The sequence below is a fragment of the Melospiza melodia genome, unplaced genomic scaffold, assembly GCF_035770615.1.
Source record: "Melospiza melodia melodia isolate bMelMel2 unplaced genomic scaffold, bMelMel2.pri scaffold_28, whole genome shotgun sequence".
NCBI lineage: Eukaryota > Metazoa > Chordata > Aves > Passeriformes > Passerellidae > Melospiza > Melospiza melodia.
In genome coordinates, this window is record NW_026948600.1 from 5,163,165 (window position 1) to 5,188,018 (window position 24,854).

At 48.6% G+C, this 24,854-nt stretch overlaps 1 protein-coding gene across 1 annotated transcript; it reads right to left on the reverse strand.

The window, feature by feature from the left end:
• Positions 1–424: 424 nt before the first annotated feature.
• Positions 425–24,840, reverse strand: LOC134433860 (zinc finger protein OZF-like; the record flags this gene model as incomplete). Its single annotated transcript, XM_063182561.1, has 6 exons — positions 425–529; positions 759–920; positions 3,265–3,345; positions 20,232–20,577; positions 20,662–20,866; positions 24,183–24,840. Coding segments are annotated over 6 exons (1,557 nt in total), but the record flags the coding sequence as incomplete, so codon positions are not given.
• Positions 24,841–24,854: the final 14 nt, after the last annotated feature.

Consider the following 24,854-nt stretch of genomic DNA (forward strand, 5'->3'; position numbering starts at 1 on the left):
TTCAGGGACACTTTGAGGACACCTGAAGAACTCTTGGGGACACCTTGGGGACATCTCAGTGGCCATCGCAGGGACACCTTGGGAACACCTGAAGGACACTGTGGGGACACCCTGAGAACACTCTGGGGACATCTTGGGGACATTTTGGGGACCTGAATGGAGCATTATGGACACACCTTGGGGATACCTCAGGACCCCCCTGGGGACCATTTGCGGCCATTTGGGGATATTTTGGGCACTTTGGGGCCATTTGGGGCCATTTTGAGGTGATTTTTGGGCCATTTGGGACATTCTGGGGCCATTTGGGGACATTTTGGGTCCCCACATTGAGCACAGACTCAGGCCACGCCCCTTTCCCCGCACCATTTTATTCCCAACCAATCAGAACCTCCAGAGTGCTTCAAATGGGCGGAGCCTCCTCTGCTCACTCCTCCCCCTTCAAAACAGTGGGCGGGACCTCTTCAGGGGTGGGTGGGGCCTCCTCGGGGGTGGGCGTGGGCTGCAGGGCATGGGCGGCGGCTCTCCAGCACTGCAGCCAATGGGAGAAGGGGGCACAGCCAGGGGGCGTGGCCAGGACCCACTGAGCCGGCTGGGCCCACCTGGGGGGAGGGGTGGGGTTAGGAAAAGAGGGTGGGGCTTGGGGTGGGAGGAGCCAGGCCCCCATTCCAGGCCTCTCCCCCTCCAGGCCCCGCCCCATCCCCCACCATTGGCTGATGAGCTCCTGGAGGCGGGGCCAGTCCCTGATTCCCTTCTCCGACCAATCGCAGCCGGGGCAGCAGCTCGGCCACGTCCACAGCGAGGGGGGGTGGGGCCAGTGACTCTGGCTCCGCCTTCAGGGCAGGCCCCGCCCCCGGGCGCAGGCACAGCGCCCCCTGGTGGAGCTGCTGACGCAAGATGGCTGCCTGGGACAGCAGCGAGCCCTGACGGACACAAGGGGCAGGGGCGGGCTTAGCCACGCCCCCCAAACCCCGCAGGACATGCCCACAATTGGCGGCACCCTCCCCCACTTTTTCAGCCCCATTTAAGCCCCATCCCAAATCCCTCCCAATCTCTCCAAGCCCCTCCCCCACTCGTTAAGCTCCTCCCCTTTCCCTCCAGCCCCTCCCCCACATTTCAAGCTCCTCCCCAATCCTGTTTCCAAGCTCCTCCCCCTAAATTTAAGTCCCTCCCCCATCTTTTGGCTCCTCCCCATTCCCCTCCCCATCCCTTAGCTCTCTAAACCTCTCCCTCCTCGAGGCCCCTCCCCCACTCAAGCCCCTCCCCCACCCTTCCAGCCTCTCCCCTCCCCATCTTTAAGACCCTCCCTCTCTTTAGATGCCATCTGTCTAAACCCCTCCCCCTTTGAGCCCCTCCCCACTCTTAAATCTCCTCCCTCTCCCTCAAGCCCCTCCTCCTCTTTAAGTCCCACCCCTCAAGCCTTTGCCCCACCCTTTAGGCCCCTCCCACTTTAAGACCCTCCCCACTTTATCCAATCCCCTGGTTTAGGCCCCTCCCCCATTTAAGCCCTCTGGGTTAGGCCCCTCCCCCTGGTATAGGCCCCTCCCTAATTTTAGCCCCTCCCATCCCTCTTTAAGCCCTGCCCCTCCCCCTTAGCACCCCTCCCTCACCTGTGCCACGCCCATCTCCTATGCCAGCCCCCACAGAGGGGGGGCGTGGCCTGTGCCAGGGGGCGAGGCTCCTCTCCCAGTGCTTCCAGTGCTCCCAGTGCCAGCTGCCGGCACCGCAGCCATGCCGCCTCCAGAGGGGGAGGGGCCAAGCCCGACCCCGCCCATGCCACGCCCACAACCTGCGGCCAACCAGAGACGTCAGGAACTGGGATCAAACTGGGAGGGACTGGTAGGGACGGGGAGGGAACTGGTTTATACTGGGAGGGGACTGGAGGGAATTGCGAGATACTGGTTTATACTGGGAGGGATTCGGAGGGAACTGGGTTATACTGGGAGGGCACTGGAGGGAATTGGGAGATACTGGTTTATACTGGGAGGGATTGGGAGGGAACTGGTTTATACTGGGAGGGTACTGGGATAAAACTGGGAGTTACTGGGATCTCAGCTGGATTCAAACTGGGAGCACTGGGAGGAACTGGGATGGACTGGGAGCACTGGGATCAGAGCTGGAGTCAAACTGGGATGAACTGGGAGCGACTGGGAGGGGACTGGTTTGTACTGGGAGGCACTGGGGGATACTGGGTTATACTGGGAGGGGACTGGGATGGAACTGGGGGGAACTGGGAAGGACTGGGAGGGAACTGGGAGGGAAGTGCAGGATACTGGGATGGACTGGGTTATACTGGGATATACTGGGATGGAACTGGGAGGGTGCTGGGAGGGACTGGGTTATACTGGGAGGGACTGGGATCAAACTGGGAGTTACTAGGAGCACAGTTGGAGACAAACTGGGAGCACTGGGAGGAACTGGGGCATACTGGGACAGACTGGGAGGGAACTGGGATATACTGGGATCTCAACTGGATTCAAACTGGGAGTATTGGGATGAACTGGGATTGAACTGGGATGGACTGGGAGGGAACTGGGAGTTACTGGGAGTTACTGGGAGGGACTGGGAGGGAAATGAAGGATACTGGGATATATTGGGAGGGAACTGGGATCGTACTGGGAGTTACTGGGAGCACTGGGATCAGAGCTGGACTCAAACTGGGAGCACTGGGATGGACCGGGATGGAACTGGGGGACACTGGTTTATACTGGGAGGGACTGGGATGGACTGGGAGGAAACTGGGACATACTGGGATGGACTGGGGAGGAACTGGGGGATACTGGGATGGACTGGGGTTACTGTGAACACTGGGAGGGGACTGGGATCAAACTGGGAGTTACTGGGATCTCAGCTGGAGTCAAACTGGGATGGACTGGGAGGAACTGGGAGGGACTGGGAGCACTGGGATCAGAGCTGGAGTCAAACTGGGATGAACTGGGACAGACTGGGAGGGGACTGGGTTATACTGGGAGGGACTGGGAGCATTGAGATCACAGCTAGTGTCAAACTGGGATGAACTGGGAGGGACAGGGAAGGAACTGGGATAAACTGGGACGGACTGGAGGATACTGGGATATACTGGGAGGGGACTTTGGGGCTTAGTGGTCTATACTGGTCCATACTGGTCCATACTGGTCTATACTGGTTTATACTGATGCGGTGCCCACCTGTTCCTGCAGGGGTACTGAGGGGTCACTGGGGGGGTCCCTGGCGGGGTTTAACCAGTTTATACCGGTCCATACTGGTCCATACTGGTTTGCTCCCCACCTGCTCCCGCAGCGCTCCCAGCGCCGCTCGGCGCCCCCTGGTGGCGGCGCTCAGGAACCGCAGGCGCTGCTGCAAACGGAGCTGGGGAGGGAAATGGCAAAAATCAACAGAATTCACCCTAAATTCACCCAAAATAACCCAAAAATCAACAAAATGAACCCAAAATTCCCCCAAAACCATCCAAATGTACCCAAAAATCAACATAATTCATCCAAAAGTAAACCCAAAATTCACCCAAAATGAACCTAAAATACACCAAAATGAAACCAAAATAAACCCAAAATTAATCCAAAATCACCTAAATTACCTAAAAATCATCAGAATTCACCCCAAATTCATCCAAAATCCCCCAAAACCATCCGAACGAACACAAAAATCAACAAAATTCACCCAAAATTGACAGAAAATGCACAAAATTCACCCCAAAATCCCCTCCAAAATCACCCAAATTAACAAAAAATCTCCCTGAAATCACCCAAATTAACCCAAAAATCACCAAAATTTGCCCCAAATTCACCAAAATTAACCCTGAAATCCCCCCAAATTCACCCCAAAATCACCAAAATTCACCCAAAATACAGAAAAATTAACCCTGAAATCCTCCCAAGTAACGCAGAATTAACCCCAAAATCACCCAAATTAACCTAAATTAACCCCAAATACACCAAAGTTCACCCCAAAATCCCCCAAAATCCCTCCACAATCATGCAAATTAACCTCAAATCACCAAAATTTACCTAAAAATCCCCAAATTAGCCCAAAATTAACCCAAGAATCCACCAAAATTAACCCAAAATCACCAAATTAACCCAAAAAATGTGGTCCACAAAATACCCCAAAAATCTCTCCCAAATCACCCAAAATACCCCATAATCACCAAAATTACCCAAAGTTCCCCATTTCCCCCAAAATTCCCCTTTCCCCCCTAAATTACAAAAAAAAAAAGCCCAAAAGCCCAAATCCCCAATCCCAAACCCGAATTCCCAAAATCCCTAATCCCCCAAAATCCCCCAAACCCCCAAAACCCCAAAAACCCCCAAATCCACCAAATCCCCCAAAATGCCCAAACCCCAAAAACACCAAATCCCAAAAATCCCAAAAACCCCCCAAACTCCCCCAAAATCCCCAAGCCCCAAACATTCCAAAAACCCCAAAACCCCAAAATCCCTCAAAGCCCCCCAAAATCTCCAAAATTTCCCATTTTACCCCCTCAAAAACCCCAAATCCCAAAACCCCAAAAAACTTCAAAACTTCAAAAACCTCAAAATTCCCCAAATCCCCCAAAGTGCTCCAAACTCCCAAATCTCCCAATCCCAAAAAAACCCCAAATCCCCAATACCCCAATTTCAGCCCAAAATTCCCCATTTTACCCCCAAAAATCCCAAAGTCCCCAAAACCCCAAAATGTCCCCAAAACCCCAAAATGTCCCCAAATCCCCTCAAAACCCCAAATCCTCCAAGTCCCCCGAAATCCCCAAATCCCCCCAAAAACCTCCAAATCCCCCAAAATTCTCCCCCCAAATCTCCCAAAAACCCCAAACCTCCAAAACCCCCAAATCCACGAAACCCCAAAACCCCCAAAATTCCCCAGATTCCTCCCAAAATCACAAAGCCCAAAATCTCCAAAACCCCCAAATCTTAAATCCCCCAAAACCCCGAAACTCCCCCAAAACCCCCCAAACCCCAAAATGTCCCAAATCCCCCCAAAATTCCGAATCCCAAAGCCCCAAAATCCCAAACCCTCAAATCCCCAAACCTCCCAAATCCCAAAATCCCCTCAAATACTTCCCCAAAACCCCCAAATTCCCCATTTTATGCCCCAAAAACCCCAAATCGCAATCATCCCAAAATCTAAAATCCCAAAATCCCCAAAAAACCCCCCAAAATCCCAAACCTCAAAATCCCCAAACCCCAAATCCTAAATCCCCAAAACCTCAAACTCCCCCAAATCCCAAATCCCCCAAACTCTAACCCCCCAAAACCCCCAAATCCAAAACCCCAAAAAACCCCAAACCCCAAAATCCCCAAAAATGCTCCCAAAACCCCAAAATCTCCAAATTTCCCATTTTATCCCCCCAAAACCCCAAATCCCCAAACCCCTCCCCCAAAAAAACCCAAAATCCCGAATCCAAAATGTCCAAAATCTCGAATCCTCAAAATCCCAAATCCCAAAACCCCAAAATCCCCCAAACCCCAAACCTCCCCAAAAAACTCCAAGGCCCAGAACCACCAAAAAAAACCCCAAAACCTCAAACCTAAAATCCCCCAAAATCCCCCAAATTCCCAAATCCCAAATCCCCCAAAATCCCAAATCTCCCCAATCCCCCCACTCCAAATCTCCAACCCCCAAAATCCCAAACACCCAAAATTGCCCCAATCCCCCAAAATTTCCCATTTTATACCCCAAAAACCCCAAATCCCCAAAAAACAACAAAAAAAAAACCTCCAAAACACCCCCAAAATCTCCAATCCTAAATTCCAAAATTGCCCATTTTACCCCCAAAAATCCCATAAACCCCCAAAACCCCAAAAACTCCAAAGCCGAAATCCAAAAAAACCCTAAAAACCCCCAATTCTCAAATCCCAAACCCCAAAAATGTCCCCATTTTACCCCCCAAAAGCCCATAAAACCCCCCCAAAATCCCCAAAAACCTCAAATCCCAAAACCCCCGAACTCCCCATTTTATCCCCCCAAAAACCCCAAAATTCCCCCAAAAATTCCTGCACTCACCACTCGGCCCCTCCCCCTCCACAGCTGCTGCTGGAGCTGCTCCAGGGCCGAGTCTGGGCTCAAATCCAGGGATTTTGGGGCCAGATTTGGGCATTTAGGATCCAAATTTTGGGGTTTTAGAGCCGATTTTGGAGCTGATTTTGAGGCCAAATCTGAGGATTTTGGGTCCAAATTTTGGGATTTTGGGGCTGAATTTTGTGGATTTTGAGGTTTTGGGGCCAAATTTTGGGGTTCCTGGGGTGGGTTTTGGGGATTTTGGAGCTCCTGCTGGAGCTGGGTCAGCGCCCGGCCCAGGGAGGCCCGGAAGGCCAAGACCTCCTCCCGGAGCAGGAACTGCCTGGGGAGGAAATTGGGGTGAGAAATGGGGAAATTGGGAAAATGGGGAGAAATGTGGATTAGGGGGAGAAAATGGGGATTTTGGGGAAAATAGGGGGAAAAATGGGGGAAAAATGGGAATAAAAATTGGGATTTTGGGGTCAAATTTGGTGATTTTTGAGCCAATTTTAGAGCCAATTTTGATGATTTCAGAACAGGTTTTGAGGCTGAATTTGGGAATTTTTGGGGCAGAATTTGGAGATTTAGAGCCAAATTCTCGAGTTTTGGGGCTGAACTTTGTGATTTTGGGACCCAATCTGAGGCCGATTTGGGAAATTTAGGGGCTGATTTGGGGCAGAATTTTGGGATTTTAGAGCTGAGTTTGGGGCCAAATGTTGGGGATTTTTGAGGCCAAATTTGGGGATTTTGGGACCGATTTTGGGGAATTTGGGGCTGAATTTGAGGATTTTGGGGCGGAGTTTGGGCATTTTAGAGCAAATTTTCAGGATTTTATGGACAATTATGGGGCCAAATTTGGGAATTTTGGGGCAAATTTGGAGCAGACTTTTGGTGGTTTTGATGCCGAATTTTGCCCCAAAAGGCAAGAATAACTGCTTAAGAGACTCAGCTTAAGTCAAATAAGCAAGAGGTATTTTATTGCGACGCGTCGGAGAAATCACAAAATGGATTTCTGAGTTTTCTGTAACAAAAACAAGCCTTTTATACAGTTTTGGATATAGGATTACATCAGATCATATACATAATCATATCTTTGCATGAATATTCATATGGGGCATGGTGTAGGCGGAGCGTGGGCGGGGACACCTCTTTTGGGGATCATCTTGGTGGTCGTTCCGGTTGCCTTCATCATGGGCTGGGGTCTCCTGATGAGTCTTCCTCCTTAAACTTTTGAACTTCTTTCCTAATTTGGCCAATTCCCGGTGTCGCAGACATTTCTCCACAGAAATCCTTTCTTTCGGATTTCTGCGCCTTCGGGAGGCCAGAGGCCCCCGAAGAGAAGGTAAACAATTATTATCAGCTGCTGTGGAATGCAACAGGGACACCTTGATTGGCTCATTTCCTATGTTTATAATTAAGGGCCAATCACCAGGGCAAGTGAGGGGACTGAGTCCCTGGACACAGCTTTGTTTGGGATTCTTTTCTATCTATTCTTAGCTTAGCTAGCAGCTCTGCAAACCTCTCTCTATATTCTATTAGTATAGTCATAATGTATTATATATATTATCTTAATAAATCAAGCCTTCTGATCAAGAAACAAGATTCACCGTCTCTCTATCACCAGCAGCGACCCACTCAGGTCGCTGTAATATCTGGTGACCCCTCGTGTAAGAGCAAAAATTAATCTGATAAAACCAGAGGAGCAAAATTGCTGCACTAGGTAAAAATCCTGTATGTGTAGCATTTGGTGGTTGCTTTGAAGTGAGCACAAAAGTGGATTCAAGCCAGGAACTGAAGATCCTGATATGGACAGAGTTCACAGCCAAGGCTGACCACAAAAGAGAACTTTCTTCTGGAAAACCATCAGGAAAGATGATGGAAAAGAGCAGCAGACCTGTGGAGCTGGCCAGAGAAAGCTGGACTCTTTCAAAAGGTACTGTTAGCTTTTCTATCCCTGATGAACCAGCCCTTCGTAGTTTGTGGCTGTTTGTATGGCAGACCCATGCCTTGCCAGAAGAGATTCAATTCTCCCCTTCAGAGGAGAAAATTATTGCCCTCTGGAAACGTTGGTCTAGAGAAGATGGTTTCCTTTTGTCAGAAACAGATATCTATGAATTCTTTCAATGGGCAAAGCTTTTTGGGTTCTTTACTGATATCTTGTACGCTTTAGATGCTTTTGTCTGGGAGTGCATGGACTCCATTTTCCAGTTCGTCTGGAACCAGGGACGTGTCCTGCCTTCTATCTACCCAGCATTTATAAAGCTTTTCCAATCCTGAAACGCAGAGCAGCTTGTTTTCAATGGATCTCTAATTGTTATGGCCAAGCTCCGTTTCCACCACCCTTGGCAGAAGACCCCGTGGGTGATGACTTTGGGCTTTTCAACCCCCCCTGCTTGGCGGCGGGGGGGCTGAAACTTCGCAGCGCGAAGAAGTTTTTTTTACTCTTGCTCCGGAGCATGCTCAGATGGAGTTTTCTCCTTCCCCCCCTTCTCTCTCTCCGGGGGGATGGGAGTGGCCGCTCAAGCCAGCGCCGGCCTCTCAGACTCCGCCTTCAGACATGGGGGCGGCACTGGTCTCTGAGGTTTCCTCCATGGTCCTGCCAGAGCCATCACTCCAGGAGATCCCGTCTCCGCCTCTCCAGGAGGTCCCGCCTGCAGTTGCACCGGCCTCCCCGGCCCCGCCAGCGCCTGTGTCGGAGAAGGCGGAAGAGACAACACCTTCGGCGATTGACCTGTTGCTAAGCAACAGTGACGCTCCGCCGCTTCTCCAAGCTCCGCTGGTGCCCGTGCCGTGCCTGCCGCAGCTCTCAGAGCCAAGGGACGCAGCAACAGCGTGTTCCCGCGCGTCCCCGCCTCCTCCAGCCGAGACAGTTCCTGTTCAGGATGGGGCTGAAAACGGCGTTGAGCCTGCGGGACCCTCGGAGCAGCCCACGGCGGTTCCCCCCCCAGTTCCGGCTCCCCCCCGCTGCTTCCACCGGACGTCCCAGCGGCTTTGCCGTTGTCAGAGACTGTCCCGGCGGGGGTCTCTCCTTCCGTGGAGCGGGGGCTGCCCGCCAGCTCACTGTTGTGGCAGTCCAGCTGCCTGTTTTTAAGATCAGCATTCTCGGCGGTTTGGGGGGTGGTTTTTCGGGGATTGTCCCATGGAGGCCGCCACCTCTCTTGTGCCCTAGTGGCATGGGGGGGCAGGTGCATCCCGAGAGTTCTGCCTCTGATCCCCAGCCCGGAGGGGATGGGGATGATGCCACGGGGAGGATGAGAGACAAACCCGATGCATTGCAGAGGGAGAGGGCACAATTGGGGGAGACCATAGCTGGTTTGCTGTGGGAAACAAACATCTCCAGACCCCAGATGGGATTGCTGGGGAAGGCTCCTATTTCCCTGCTGCTGGCATGCCTCAGTGGTTTAGGGGAAAGGAAGCATCTCACTACCCGTGCTGCCATTGTGCTGGCAGCAGGGTTCAGGCCTGTGAATATGCAGAGCCTTCCTCGTGGGTTTGGCCTGGGCCGGTTGGCTCAGGAGGTTCCTGGGCCAGGGCCATCACTTGGCCTCCTGATATTTTTGGGAATTGTGGTTTGTCCTACTGGTCCGGGTCCCCCTGTGTGAGCCAGTTTTGGGGTTCCTGGTCCAGCATGGGCCAGGGCCTTTCCTTCTCTGGAATTGCTCTGCCTGGCTGCTGCTCTTTTGCTTTTCGATTAAAAAAAAAAAAAAAAAAAAAAAAAAATTAAAGATTTAATAAAAAAGATTGAAAATACTGGGCAGCAGCTCTGAAGCGCTGAAGCATTGAAGGGCCAGAAAGGACATTCCAAAATTGTTCAAGTTGTTTCAAATCGTTTCAAATTGTATTAAGACTGTCAATGGTTTTTGATAACTATTGATGGAACTCTTTTGCAGAAGTCTGTTTCAGGACCAAAAGGACTCTCAGATATTCCAAGGGAAACACCTTCGGCTCTTGGACTGTTCCTGAAATTCATCTGCATGGACTCAAATTCTCTTTACATTGTATTTTGCATTTTTCTTATATTATAGCATTGTTTTAGTGATTTGTTAGTTATTGTATATTCTATAGGTGAAGAAATTTCCTGTTCATTCCACATCAGCATTTTTCTTTTATTTTATACAATTTAGAAAGGTGAGATGTCGCAGACGTTTCTCCACAGAAATCCTTTCTTTTGGATTTCTGCGTCTTCAGGAGGCCAGAGGCCACCGAAGAGAAGGTAAACAATTATTATCAGCTGCTGTGGAATGCAACAGGGACACCTTGATTGGCTCATTTCCTATGTTTATAATTAAGGGCCAATCACCAGGGCAAGTGAGGGGACTGAGTCCCTGGACACAGCTTTGTTTGGGATTCTTTTCTATCTATTCTTAGCTTAGCTAGCAGCTCTGCAAACCTCTCTCTATATTCTATTAGTATAGTCATAATGTATTATATATATTATCTTAATAAATCAAGCCTTCTGATCAAGAAACAAGATTCACCGTCTCTCTATCACCAGCAGCGACCCACTCAGGTCGCTGTAATATTCCCGGTGTACTTGGCTTGGTCCCTATGGCTTGGCAAAGCTTTTAGGGTCAGTTTGACATTGTTGGCTCTGAACATGCTTAGCCCATCAGTTCCCCTATCTCTATCTCTCTTTCCTGTCATTGTGTTCCATGCTTTAGCCGATTTATTGCTCTATGTGTTTCCTAAATGCTATGCTTTCTTCAAATGCCTCACATTCTATGTTTTAACTCATTATTTCTTGAAGCTATCTGTTTTGGTGCTTCAGTCCCCCCTTTTTCTTATAACTTACGAATTCTTTCGTCAAATTCTAATCCTATAGGGCGCTGACACGCTCGTACCATAGCCCAAGTTCCAAACTCTTTAGCCATTCATCGATTCCTAGTCCTTCTTCTTCCTTCAACTTGTGGAGTCCTTCTCGAATGTCCCTAATCTTGCTGTGAATCAAAACAGAATGATCAGAGAGACTCATGCAACACATTCCCATGCAACACATTTTTTCGAACTCCTCACAATTATGGCCTTGCGCTAAAGCAAAAGTCTATAGCCGCCCTATTCTGTAATACGGCATGATTAACACTTTGTACACCTGTAATTAATATGTCTAAAACTTCTGTCGTTTTATTTAGCCCATCTTTGGCCCAACATCCCAATTGTTTAGCTCACTAGCAATAATACAACAGCAGCAATGAAATGCATCTCGTGTAGCTTTCACTTCTTTTCTCCCTTCTTTCTTTTGAGTTTTGCTGTTCCCCACTTTCCTACCCTCAATCTCTGAAGGTTCTCGATGCACTGATCCAATGCTTGGTCAGGATCCCCCTCAAAGGGCCCTACCACAGATGTTTGGGTCAGTGGGACTTGTTGTCTACACCGGGCAGCCACAATGTGAGAATTTCTCCTTATTTCTAGTCCCTTTAGTTCGTGATTCAAACGCCACCTCACAAAAGCAGTAATTATTTGTTCTGCACTCTCATACAAATTAAGTCCCTCTCTTCCTGGCAAACCTGTAAATTTACTTAACGCTCTAATCCAGCTATGTTCTCTTGCCCATTGGCCACGACACCTCCAACACCAAATTTGCCACACAAGTGCCTGATCATACCAGTAAGTATACCCGCACCCAGCACACTTTAGAGCAACCCAAGCACAGCAAAACAAATTACTACAAGCACAACAGGCTGTACTATTCAGTGGTTTGGATTCATCAAATTGCGTGGTAAGAACCCAGTTTATCCAATCCTGTGGTGGGTTCGTTAGGGCTCTGGCAGCTGGTTCACTATATTGCGCGAGACGCTGGAGGTCCTGCTGTACATTAAAGAAAAGCTTTCTCAGCAGTCGTCGTCCTTCATCTCCTGCTGTTATTCTATCCCACCACCCGACATCCCAGATACGTAAGGCTTCACCCATTTAGCAGGTATCTAGAGAGTCCCTCGAGAGCTCAATGATCAGAGTTGTAAAGGTTTGAGGTGGAGTCAGAATTATGATGTCTGCTCCTCTTGTTTGTTCTCCGGAGCTTTCTTGACCCGTGAGAGTGGATCCACGTGGGTCGCTCCTTGATCCGAACCGTGGTGAAGGTAGTCAGCAGCACTTGGAAAGGTCCCTCCCACTTCTCTTGTAGGGGTTTTCCTAAAAGATTCTTAACATACCAAATCACCGGGATTAAACGGATGCAATTTGCAATCAGGTTGTTTAGGTTGGTGCTCTATCATCACAGTAGCATTTTTATCAAACTGTTTCCCCACCATAATTACATAATCGTAAATGTATTGATTACCGATTTGGTCTATGGCATCCCCATTTACAACTTGCATAGCATAAGGTCTACCATACAAAATTTCAAATGGGCTTAACTTTTCTTTTGATCTTGGTTTGACAATAGGCAAAGCTTGATACCACTGCAAATTAGTCTCCTGGCATATTTTGGCAATTTGCTGTTTGATAAGATGATTCATCTTTTCCACTTGCCCACTGGCCTGTGGACGGTAAGGCATGTGTAATTGCCATTTGATTTGTAATGCTTTACTTATTGCTCTCACTACTTTTGCACAGAAATGTGTACCCCTATCCGAGGAAATGCTCTTCGGTATCCCAAACAGTGGAATAATTTCATTCTACAGTACTTTAGTTACCTCTCTTTCCTTATTTGTCCTACAAGGGAATGCTTCAGGCCACCCAGAAAATGTATCAGTTAATACCAACAAATGCTGAAACCCCCCTTTTCTTGGGAGTTCAGAAAAATCAATTTGCCATACTTCACTTGGGAATTTACCTCGATTTATGGCTCCTTGGTGTACCTTGGTTCCCGTATTCGGGTTGCTTTTCAGACACCGCTCGCACTGGGACGTAACGTGTTTTACAGTAGTAAATAATTTCGGTCCTGCTATCCTGGTTTGCAAATATTGGTAAAGCGGATCTAGACCCCAATGGGCCTTCTCATGTTCTGCTTTTACAAACTGCCACATCACGTTTCCTGGTACTACTAACTGTCCTGTTTCCAATTGACCCCAACCATTTTCTGATATTTTGCCCTTATTTCTTTGAATCCATCTATGATCTGATTCCTGGTAATCTGGCTTGATGTTGGTATCCAGCTCTCCTGGTATTAGGGCCACTATTTCCACTTCCCTAGTTCTTGTGGCAGCCAATTTAGCTTCTGTATCTGCCTTCCTGTTCCCTATTTCTGGAATAGTGTTACCTTTCAGATGTCCCTTACAATGCATTATGGCCACTTGTGCTGGGAATTGGACCGCCTCAAGCAATTGCAGAACCTCCTCTGCATGTTTGACTGTTTTTCCTTGTGTAGTCAACAGTCATTTTTCTTTCCAGATGGCTCCGTGAGCATGTACAACGGAAAAGGCATATCTAGAGTCTGTCCATATATTAATTTGCATGTTTTCCGCCAATTCCAGGGCTCGAGTCAGAGCTATCAGCTCTACCTTTTGAGCTGAAGTCCCTGCAGGCAAGGGGTTCAACTCAATTACCTTTTCTGTAGTAGTGACTGCATAGCCAGCCATTCTTACTCCTCGCTTCACGAAGCTACTGCCATCCGAAAACCAGTTGTCCGGCGACTGGAGTAGACGGCTTCAATTGTTTCCAGGCAGTCGTGTTCGATGGGTTCTGCCGGGGCTCTCCCTTCTAGCGAGTATACTGGTAGATCCATAGGCGACACCAACTTGTCACCCCCAGAAAGGCACGCAGATCTCTCACCGTCTCTGGTTTCAGCATCTGGCAGATGGCCTCTTTCCTAGCTGCTCCCAGGGATCGCTGTGCTCTGGAGACTTCGTATCCCAGGTACACCACTTCTTTTTGCACCAGCTGTGCTTTCTGTTGAGAGACTCAATATCCACTTAAACCCAGGAAATTTAACAAGGAAATAGTCCATTCAATGCATTCTTCTTTTGTCACTGTTGCTATTAGGAGGTCGTCTACGTACTGCAGAAGGGTGCCATCTCCCAGCGGCCTTTCCCACTGTTCTAAGGCAAAAATCTTTTGACTCTCGGGAGCTAAGGGAAGGCAGAAGAATGCGTCTTTCAAATCTAATACGGTGAACCAGGCCAAGTTGTCCTTCAGTCTAGTTAAAAGCGTGTATGGATTAGCAACTACCGGATGTAATGTCTTGGTTATTTCGTTTACTGTTCTCAGATCCTGAACTAGTCTATAAGCTCCATTAGGTTTCTTTACTGGCAGGACTGGTGTATTAAAATCCGATTCGCATTCTACCAATAACCCCAGTTCCAAAAACCTTTTGATTATGGGCTCAATCCCCTTTCTTTCTTCTATCCTCAGAGGGTATTGTTTTCTTACCACCGGTCTTGCCCCAATTTTAAGTTCAACAACAATCGGTGCTGCTTGTTTTGATTTCAGGGGGAATTGTGGAAGGGGCTAGCAGCGGGCCTGTTAGCTAAAGGAGCGAGAAGTAAGAAGAAGAAGAAGCTGATAAGGAGCTTTCTCCAAGGCCTTGGCAGCTTTCCCAGAAGCCTTGGCAGCTTTCCCAGAAGCTCTGGTAGCATGCCAGGTAACTCCCATGGCATCCGAACTTTCTTCACCAAGTTCCCCATCAGAGCCCCCTTCTACCTCAGCCACCCCCCATCAGGTATCAGCCCCGACTTTTCGTCTGCATCTTGCTCCGTTTCTCTCTCTATTCTCCATTCCTTTAAAGCCTCAAAGAGCAAGTTCCAGGTTACTGCTAAATCAACAGCTGTTTTATCTCCCGCTTGAGGAGTAGCCCAGACTAATGGGTGAGTCTCACTCAGGATTCGCTCGAAGTTGTGATTCTCAGGTTAAGGTTCCACACAACTGATTGTTAGGCTTAGAGCTGTAATCAGTTGTACCTCATTTACTTGAAATTCCAATTTGTCCTTGTTGAACTTTATTATGGCTCCCAAGTTCTCCAATAGGTCTCTTCCCAATAAGGGCTTTGGCGAATTTAGTAAATACAAGAACTGATGAATTCCCATTTGTTTCCCAATTTTCTATTTAATGGGTTTCAAAAAGTAAGCCTTTTCTGGTTGGCCTGTTGCTCCCACAACTTGTACAGATTCATCTCTTTTAGGTACCAATTCCTGATTTAAAACCGAAAAAGTTGCTCCCATATCAATCAAAAAGTACTGTTTTAACTGTAGTCCAAGCCGCTGGAAATGCTTTAACCCACTGAGTTAATTGATCTATTATAATTAACAAATATTTCTACCGACCTACTTTAAACAAATCTAGAAAATCAACCTGGATCTTTTGAAATAGCTGCTAGGCTATTTTGCATCTTCCAGAGGGAGGGCTTTTAAACACCTTCTTATTTACCTTTTAACAGGTGAGACACCCCTGGGTAATTTGCTTTCTAATTTCAAATATCCTCATACACCAAAAAATTTTAAGAAGTGATCACAAAAGACTCTTGTTTCCCAGTATGTCCGTCTATACAAGTTATCTAAGATCTAATGTGCCACTGGTTTTGGCATCATAATTCTATCATCAGGAAAAACTCACTTTTCCTCCTTAAATGTTGTTCTTAATTTCCTTATAGCTGCCAATTCTACTAGCGGAAGGGAAAGAGTGTCCTGCTGAATTTCTATTTTTTTGTAAGGTCATGATTTCAGTATCTCCCTATTTCAGTATCTCCCTTTCTTAAGGTCACTCTTTTTGCTTCTTTATCAGCCAAATTATTTCTCTGACTCTAATATCCTTCCCCCTCTGGTGTTCTTTTTTTTTTTTTTTTTTTTTAAATTATCAACCCCCATATATTAACCCCTTCCTTTGAGTGTTTATAAGTCCCCTTTCCTTCCAAATTTCTCTAAAAGTATGTACTACACTAAAAACATATTTGGAGTCTGTATAAATAGTCCCTTCTTGCCTTTTTAAAATTCACAGGCTTGTGCTGACCAGGAGGGACTAAGGGGACCAGACTCCTTCACCCTAAACTTTTTCCCACTTCACCTGAATGCCAACCCGTGTCATTATTTTCTAGATTATCTTCTTCAGGTAAAGAATGAATTTCAAGTTTTCCTTCACAGGGTTTTATCTGTAAATTTAGGGCTATTATTAGATCTCTGCCTAACAGATTCTCCTCGGCCTCTGGTATTAACAATAAATCATTTACTCCAAATTTGTCATTTGTTTCAATTTTCACTCCTTTTATTACAGGAACAGGGAAAGCTTCTCCTGTAATTCCAATTACTGAAACTCGCTCACAACTTATCTCACATCCCTGGGGTAATTTTGTCACTGTTGACCGAGAAACTCCTGTATTTACTAAAAATACAAATTCTTCACTCTGAGGACCTACTCTTATCTTCATTATCAAGGGCTCTTCTGGGTGTAATTCGGTCCTCTTCGTTAAAAAAAACTCTTGCCCTCTCTGATTCTCCTGAAAAGTCTTCTCATCTTGCTGTTTCTTTCTGCAATTTTTTTGCAGGTGCCCCTTTTTATGACAATAAAAACAGGTAGGTCCCGCACCCTTCTTTTTCTCATTTCTACTACATGCATCACAGCAACGTTCCTTGGGCTTTGGACCCTTCTTATCCCTTTCCAGGGCTAGTACTAGGGGATCCTGAGGGGCTACATTAATTTCGCATTCTTTTTGCCACTCAGGTTTATTCCTTAGGGTGAAGAACATGTCTGCATACGTTATGTCATCCCATTTATTGAGCTGGCGGAGGAAGAGCATTAGTTGTAAAATAGTGTTATAATTAGTTGTTCCCTCCGGCGGCCATCTCTCATTGTCATCTAACTTATACAATGGCCACCACTGTGTACAATATTTAAGGAGTGTCTTTTTACTTATGCTTCCCCCTGAAATCCCTCCCAAGTCCTTCCAGTGCTTTAAGATACATCCTAAGGGGGTTTTCATATTTGTGTCCTTACTCTGTTGACCTCCCACGGCTATTTCCTATGTCTGTTTAACCAGATCAGTCTCTTTCTCGCAAGTACTGTATGCCAATTTATTTTAACACTTCCTACACACATTTTTCAATAGTTTTGTCCTTTTCCGACCTGGCTTCTCGCGAAGAACAGGAAATGCGGAGTGGGACTCCCTCTCGCTTCGCAGCGATGCTGCGTCTCATTTACTCTCACCCATACCTACACACCTTTATGAAATAGTTCCTACCTTATGGTCTATATCAGAACAGACTGTTTTACCAGGTTTGGTCACGAGAGGTCGCCTACAGACCGTGAGATACCGGTTTGCCAGATTCATGCAATCGCAACCGTAGACAGTATAACAATTGCAGGGGGTGACAAATTTCTTCCCAGGTGTCTATCAACTTATTCTCTTCTAAAAGATTACAGAGAGAGCGGCAAGATGTTTCCTGTAAGATTTTGCAACAGACACATAGAACAGACACAAGAAGATCACCGGCTGACAGACCTCTCAGAGAGCAATCTTAGTTCTTGACCCTTAATTCACAGTATTATAACATTAAACACAATGTTAAAACAGTTTCCCACACAGTAAAAACGAACCAAAGATACCAAGATAAACAAATACTCCTTCAAGCAGGACTTTAACGTTTTCTCTCTCTCTTTTTTTTTTTTTTTTTTTTTTTTTTTTTTTTTTTTTTTTTTTTTTGCGATCACAAAACCAATGCTGGGAATTTAACCCTAGCAAAACCAATGCTGGGACTCTAACCCAGCTGGGATTCTTTACCGGGGCATCCCCCAGCTTTCCCTTCGGGCGGTCATGTCTGACCCCCGTTTCCCAAAAAAGCGCTTTATCCCAAAACCAATAAACAATTAAAATACCTCTTAATTGGAGCAGGAGATGCAGGGAACCCTTCGTCCACCGAAAAGCGCTGGTCCGGGGGGGAGTCTCTTCTGACAAAAATTCATCAGGGGCGCCCAGAGGGTCCCGACCCCGGACTCGGCTCGGGAGGACCCCTCAAGGCCTGGATCTCCTGTCTGGTCCCATCTGGGTCGCCAGAAAATGATGCCGAATTTTGCCCCAAAAGGCGAGAATAACTGCTTAAGAGACTCAGCCTAAGTCAGATAAGCAGGAGGTATTTTATTGCGACGCGTCGGAGAAATCACAAAATGGATTTCTGAGTTTCCCGTAACAAAGGCAGGCCTTTTATACAGTTTTTGGATATAAGATTACATCAGATCATATACATAATCATATATTTGCATGAGTATTCATATGGGGCGTGGTGTAGGCGGAGCGTGGGCAGGGACACCTCTTTTGGGGATCATCTTGGTGGTCGTTCCGGTTGCCTTCATCATGGGCTGGGGTCTCCTGATGAGTCTTCCTCCTTAAACTTTTGAACTCCTTTCCAAATCTGGTCAATTCCCGGTGTACTTGGCTTGGTCTCTATGGCTTGGCAAAGTTCTTAGGGTCAGTTTGACATTGTTGGCTCTGAACATGCTTAGCCCATCAGCTCTCCTATCCTATCTCTCTTTCCTGTCATTGTGTTTCATACTTTAGCTGATTTATTGCTTTATGTGTTTCCTAATGCTATGCTTTCTTCAAATGCCTCACATTCCATGTTTTAACTCATTATTTCTTGAAGGCTATCTGTTTTGGGGCTTCAGGTCTGCCTTTTCAGAGCATGTGTGTTTCTCGGCTGTGGTTTTGGCTCCTTCTCTTTATCACCTCCAGCTTTTGGGCCTTGGTGAACTCTGCCTTCAGACGGGGAGTGCTGATGGTTGGCAGATCTGTACACGTGTCCTCATCCTGTGTGCATTGGATGTTATCCCATCCAAGCAGGCAGTTTAACACAAGCAGCTATTCCACTGAGCTTAATTAACAACAGAAATAAAAACTATAGAACAATATTACTTAAACAAATGGACCCAGCCCATATTTGCTCCCAGTCTGTGTCATCCTGATCCATATGGTCCCACTCCCTAGGATCCCAGCCCAGTCTGTGTGGTCCCAGTCCATACAGTCCCAATCCATATTTGATCCCATTGCAGGCTATCCCAGTCTGGAGGGTTCTGATCCACGTGATCCCAGTCCAGGTGATCCCAGCCCATATTTGATCCCAGTCTGTGTGGTCCTGCACACACTCCCAGGGTCTGGAATTCCAGTTCCCAGCCAGGAAAAAATGTTCCTGCCCTTGAACTTCCTTCCTATCATCTTAAAAAATTAGGATGAAATCATAAAGAAAAAGATAATTTTAAAATGAAATCATTATAATGAAAACAAAATATAGTAATTTCAACTCTTACTTACAATACTCCAATAATGATTCAATCCAAAACAACAACTATTACTATAACATGACCAATAAATATAAATAAATTATGTACCAAGAAATAACTTTTGAAAGTTTTAACTTGACGACTAATACAGTTGAGATAAAAAATATCTAAAAAAACTAACATGCAATCTATCACACCTTGGTAAACCAATTTATATTACAAATACACTAAACACAAAACCAAACACCACTATAATTTCTCAAACATTTTAACTAAACAATTAAACTTCAATAACATCCTTAAGTACTCTTGAAAAATTAAAATTATTTTAAAAAATTGTGTGTGGGTGGTTTTGTTTGGATATTGGTTTTTGGATTGTTTGGGTTACGTGATTTTAAAAGGGGGATTTTTATAGAAATTGAATCAGCTGAGAAGGCAGCACTCTGCAAACAGAACTGACTGAAAATGAATGGGACAGAAACCATACAGTCTGAAAGTTTTATTTGCTATCAAATACATCCCACACACCCCGCCCGCCCCACACAATCCCCATCGCATTGCTCCAAATTGAGATCCCAATTCTACCAATCTCCTCCCAACTCCATCTCACCCTGGCAGCTGTGCAATGGAGAGTTTGGCATGGGAATGAGTTTTTTTCAGGAGGGAAAAAGCAATGTGAGGTGGAATTGAGCCCTTTTGGGGTAAAATTCAGTTATTTTCAGTGGTTTTGAAGTGACAGATTGATCCCTCTTGGCTTCTAGAGTGGAAAAACAAGGAGAAGAGAAAAAAATTAAGGTTGAACCAAAAGGAAAACCAGACAGGTGTGTTGCCAACATGGATCACAGGGAATGTGAGTGACCCGGGCTGTGCCCAGAGTGCCTCCTCCAGTGGGGGATGGAGCTGGAGCAGCGCACGAAGCTCTTCCCGCACTCGGGGCCCTCGTTGGTGTTGGGTCAAGTCAGAGCTGCTGGAGAAGCTCTTCCCACACTGGGGACACTCGCAGGGCCTCTCCCCAGTGTGGATGCGCCGGTGCCTGACGAGGATGGAGTTGTGCTGGAATCCCTTCCCACAGTCGGGGCATTGGAAGGGCCTCTCCTCTCTGTGTGAATCTGATAGTGCTGGAGGAGATGGGAGCTGGTCAGAAACCTCTTTCTGCATTTATCACACTCATAGAGCCTCTCCCCAGTGTGGATCTTTTGGTGGCGGATCAGGTGGGAGCTCTGTGAGAAGCTCTTCCCACATTCCCCACATTCGTAGGGCCGTTCCCCTGTGTGGATGTGCCAGTGCTGGACCAGGGTGGAGCTCTCCCTGAAGCTCATCCCACACTCCCCACACTGATGGGGCCGCTCCCCAGTGTGGGTCCTCTGGTGCCTGATCAGGTTGGAGCTCTGGTTGAAGCTCTTCCCACATTCCTCACACTCGTGGGGCCTCTCCCCAGTATGGATGCGTCGGTGCCTGACAAGACAGATATATTGCCTGAAGCCCTTCCTGCTGTCGGGGCAGTGGAAGGGTCTCTCCTCTGTGTGCGTGCGCTGGTGCTTGAGGAGATCACAGCTGGTCTGAAACCTCTTCCTGCACTGATCACACTCGTAGGGCCGTTCCCCAGTGTGGATCCTCTGGTGCAGGATCAGGTCGCAGTTCCGCCTGAAGCTCTTCCCACACTCCACGCACATGTGAGGCTTCTCCCCATCATGGAGCTGCTCATGGAGCACCAGCTCCGAGCTCTGGCTCCATCTCCGGCCGCCTTCCCGGCCCAGGCCGGCTCTTTCCCCCTCAGATCCCCGCCAGCTGCGTTTGCAGCCCCTCCTCATGCGGCATCTCCGGGGCTTTTCCTCCCCATTGGCTTCCTGCGCCGTGGAGCCGCTCAAAACGGCCTCTTCCACCAGGTTCTGCCGTGGGCATTTGTCCTCCCTGCTCTCCATGCTCAGCTCCTGCTCTGGGGGAGGAAGGACAGGATGGGATTTGCCTCCATGCCACAGGCAAGGGCAAGGAGATTCCCCCAGGGCTGAGCTGCAGCCAGTGCCGTGCTGGGCTGGGAGATGGAGCAGCACAGAGGGGAAAGGGGCACTGACTTCCTCCTCACCTGCCTCAGTGTCCCGGGGCATCTTCCTCTTCCTCGCAGCCTGCCAAGGGTTGGCAATGGGAAATCCTGGTTTGGGGAAAACAAGGGATGAGCACGGTGAGTTTGAAGGTCCCTCTGCACCAGTCCATCTCTACAAGTCACTGGACATCTGGGCTCCAGAAAACCTCTCAAACACCAAGATTCAGCCCTGAAAAAGCCTCCCAGGTCCCTCGCCTCTGGTGTTACAGTGTTCCCCCCTGTCCCAGCTGCTGGGGTCATGCTCGGATTGGGGGTCCCCCTTCTCCTCGGTGCCCGCCCTGCCCAAGCTGCTGGCAGTCCCAGCGATCCCAAAAGCTCCCCCTTCTTGGCTCTCCCCATTTCGGGATGCTGGGGCTGTTTGGGCTCCCGGGCTCCCTTCTCCCCTCATTCTCTGCTCGGGGCTGCAGCGGCTCCAAGGAGTCCCCCCTGCCCCTCTCCAGGCTCTTGAGGCTCCCGCCCATGGCGGCGCTCCCCCCTCTCTGGGCTCCCCACTTTGGGTTCCTGGGGCACACAGGGCTCTGCTCCTCCAGGCTGCCTCTGCCAGCACCGCCACCGGCACCCCCCGATGTCCCCCCGAGGGGCCTTTTCCGCTCAGCCTTGGACAGCTTCATTCTCCAAACATCCCCCCAAAATCCCCACCCAGGGACCCCCCGGAATGTCTGGGCCGGGCTCCCCCTCCCTGCTCACCGGCGCGACGGGGGGGGGGGGGGGGGGGCGATGATCCCACAGGTGGGGCAAGTTCAGGCAGGGCTCCAGCGCATGGTTCCATCTGTTCAGCCTTGATCCGCCTTTGTCCCTCCTCTTCCTCTTCATCCCACTCCTCCTGTTCCATCCCCTCTCCTCCTCCTTCTCCCTCACTGCACCTCCTTCTCCTCTTCCATCCCTCCTCCCTCTCCTCTTTCCCCACCTCCTTCTCCTCCTTTGTCCCTCCTTTTCCCTCCCTCCTCCTCCTCCTCCTCCCTGACCCTCCCTCCTTCTCCTCCTTCTTCCCTCCCATTTTACCCCTCCTCCTCCTCCTGCTCCTCCCTAACCCCATCTTCTCCTCTTTTTTCCATCCTTTCTCCATCTCCGTTATCCCTCCTCTTCCATGCCATCCCTGTATTTCCAGTCCTGGTCCATGCGATCCCAGTTTGGTCAGATCCCAGTCCATAGAATCTCAGACCAGTTTATCCCAGTGTGTATGGCCCGGATCCATAGGGTCCCAGTCTGTGCAGTCCCAGTCTATAGGATCCCATTTCACAGGGTTCCAGTTTATACACTCCCAATCCCTATTTGGTGCCATTCCAGTTTATCCCAGTCCAGTTTATCCTTTTCCGTAGGATCCCAGTGCAGGCTATCCCAGTCCAGTTTATCCCAGTCCATAGGATCCCAGTTCCATATAATCCCAGTCCATAGGATCCCAGTCTGGGCTATCCAATTCCAGTTTGTCCCAGTGCATAGGATTCCAGTCTCTCAGGCATCCGCTGAGTAGGGAACTGGGATAACTGGGGGGCACAGGATAGCAGGGTGGGGGGGAACTGGGAAAACGGGGGAAACTGGGATAAAAGGAAAAATGGGATGAGGGGGAACTGGGATAATGTGGGGGACTGGGATAATGGGGGGAACTGGGATAATGGGAATTCCGGGATAACAGAAATTCCAGGATAATGGGAATTCTGGGATCAAGGGGAAATTTGGGATAACGGGAATTCCGGGCTAACAGAAATTCCAGGTTAATGGGAAATTTGGGATAATGGGGAAATTTGGGATAATGAGAATTTTGGGATAACAGAAATTCCAGAATTATGGGAATTTTTGGATAATGAGGAAATTCAGGATAGTACATATGATCCCAGTCCCTATTTGATCCCAGTCCCTATTTGATCCCAATCCATTTGATCCCAGTCCATATCTGATGCCAGTCTGTATTGCTCAGGATACATTCCAAAAGTCTGGAATTCCAGCTCCCAGACAGGAAAAGATGTTCCTGCCCTTGAAGGCAAATGGAGCAAAATCCTACAGAGACATTTCCCTGCCAGCCTTCAGGACTTCAGCTCCTGGGACTGGGAATTAAAATAATATTTGGGAAATAAAATAATAAATAATATGGGCAAGGTCTTTGGTGGCAGAGGGGTCAATTAAAATAGGGCAGAGGTCAATTAAATCAGGGAATGAGTCAATTGAATCAGGGCAGAATCCTTGGTGGTCACTGGGGCAATAAATCAAAGGAGGGTATTTGGTGGTCCCTGAGGCAATTAAATATAGGGAGGGTCTCTGGGGGTGCCTGGGTCAATTAAATCAGGGGAGGATCTATGGTGGTCCCTGGGTCAAGGGAGACACTGAGAGAGAAACAGAGCAGGCAAAGAGAGGCAGGAGAGAATAGGGGACACAGACACAATGAGCTGAGAAGGCGGCACTCTGCAAACAGAACTGCAACGGACTGAACATGAACGGGAGAGAAATCAGTAAGTCTGAGAATTTTATTTGCTATCAAATGCATCCCACACACCCAGCTCCACACAATCCTCATCCTACCACTCTAACTGAGATCCCACTTTTCCCAATCTCCTCCCAGCCCCATCTTACCCTGGTGGCTGAGGAATCAAGTGAGTTTGGTACGGCACTGAGTTTTTTTGAGGTGGGATTGAGCCCTTTTGGGTAAGATTGAGTTGTTTTCACTGGGATTTCAGTGGTTTTCAGGTGACAGACCCATCTCTCTTGACTTTTGGAGTGCAAAGAGATAGAGAAGCTAGAAACATTAGGGCCAAAACAAAAGTAAAAGCTGCCAGGTGTGTTGCCAACATGGATCACAGGGAATGTGAGTGACCAGGGCTGTGCCCAAAGTGCCTCCTCCAGTGCGGGATGGAGCTGGAGCAGCGCACGAAGCTCTGCCCGCACTCGGGGCACTCGCAGGGCTTCCCTTACCGGTGCCTCCGTTGGTGTCGGGTCAAGTGAGAGCTGCTGGAGAAGCTCTTCCCACACTGGGGACACTCGCAGGGCCTCTCCCCGGTGTGGATGCGCCGGTGCCTGACGAGGTGGGAGTTCTGCCTGAATCCCTTCCCGCACTCGGGGCAGCGGAAGGGCCTCTCCTCTGTGTGAATCCGATAGTGCTGGAGGAGATTGGGGCTGGTCTGAAACCTCTTCCTGCATTTATCACACTCGTAGGGCCTCTCCGCGGTGTGGATGTGCCTGTGCCTGACGAGGTGGGAGTTCCACCTGAATCCCTTCCCACAGTTGGGGCATTGGAAGGGCCTCTCCTCTGTGTGACTCTGATAGTGCCGGACGAGATGGGAGCTGGTCTGAAACCCCTTCCCATACTTGGAACACTCATAGGGCCTCTCCCCAGTGTGGGTCCTCTGGTGCGAGATCAGGTGGGAGCGCTGGCTGAAGCTCTGTCCACACTCCCCGCACTCGAAGGGCCGTTCTCCAGTGGGGATCCTCTGGTGCTTGATCAGGCTGGAGCTCTCTCTGAAGCTCTTCCCACACTCCCCACACTCGTAGGGCTTCTCCCCAGTGTGGGTCCTCTGGTGCACAATCAGGTCGCTGTTCCACCTGAAGTTCTTCCCACACTCCTTGCACGTGTGGGGCTTCTCCCCATCATGGAGCTGCTCATGGAGCACCAGCTCCGAGCTCTGGCTCTATCTCCAGCCAC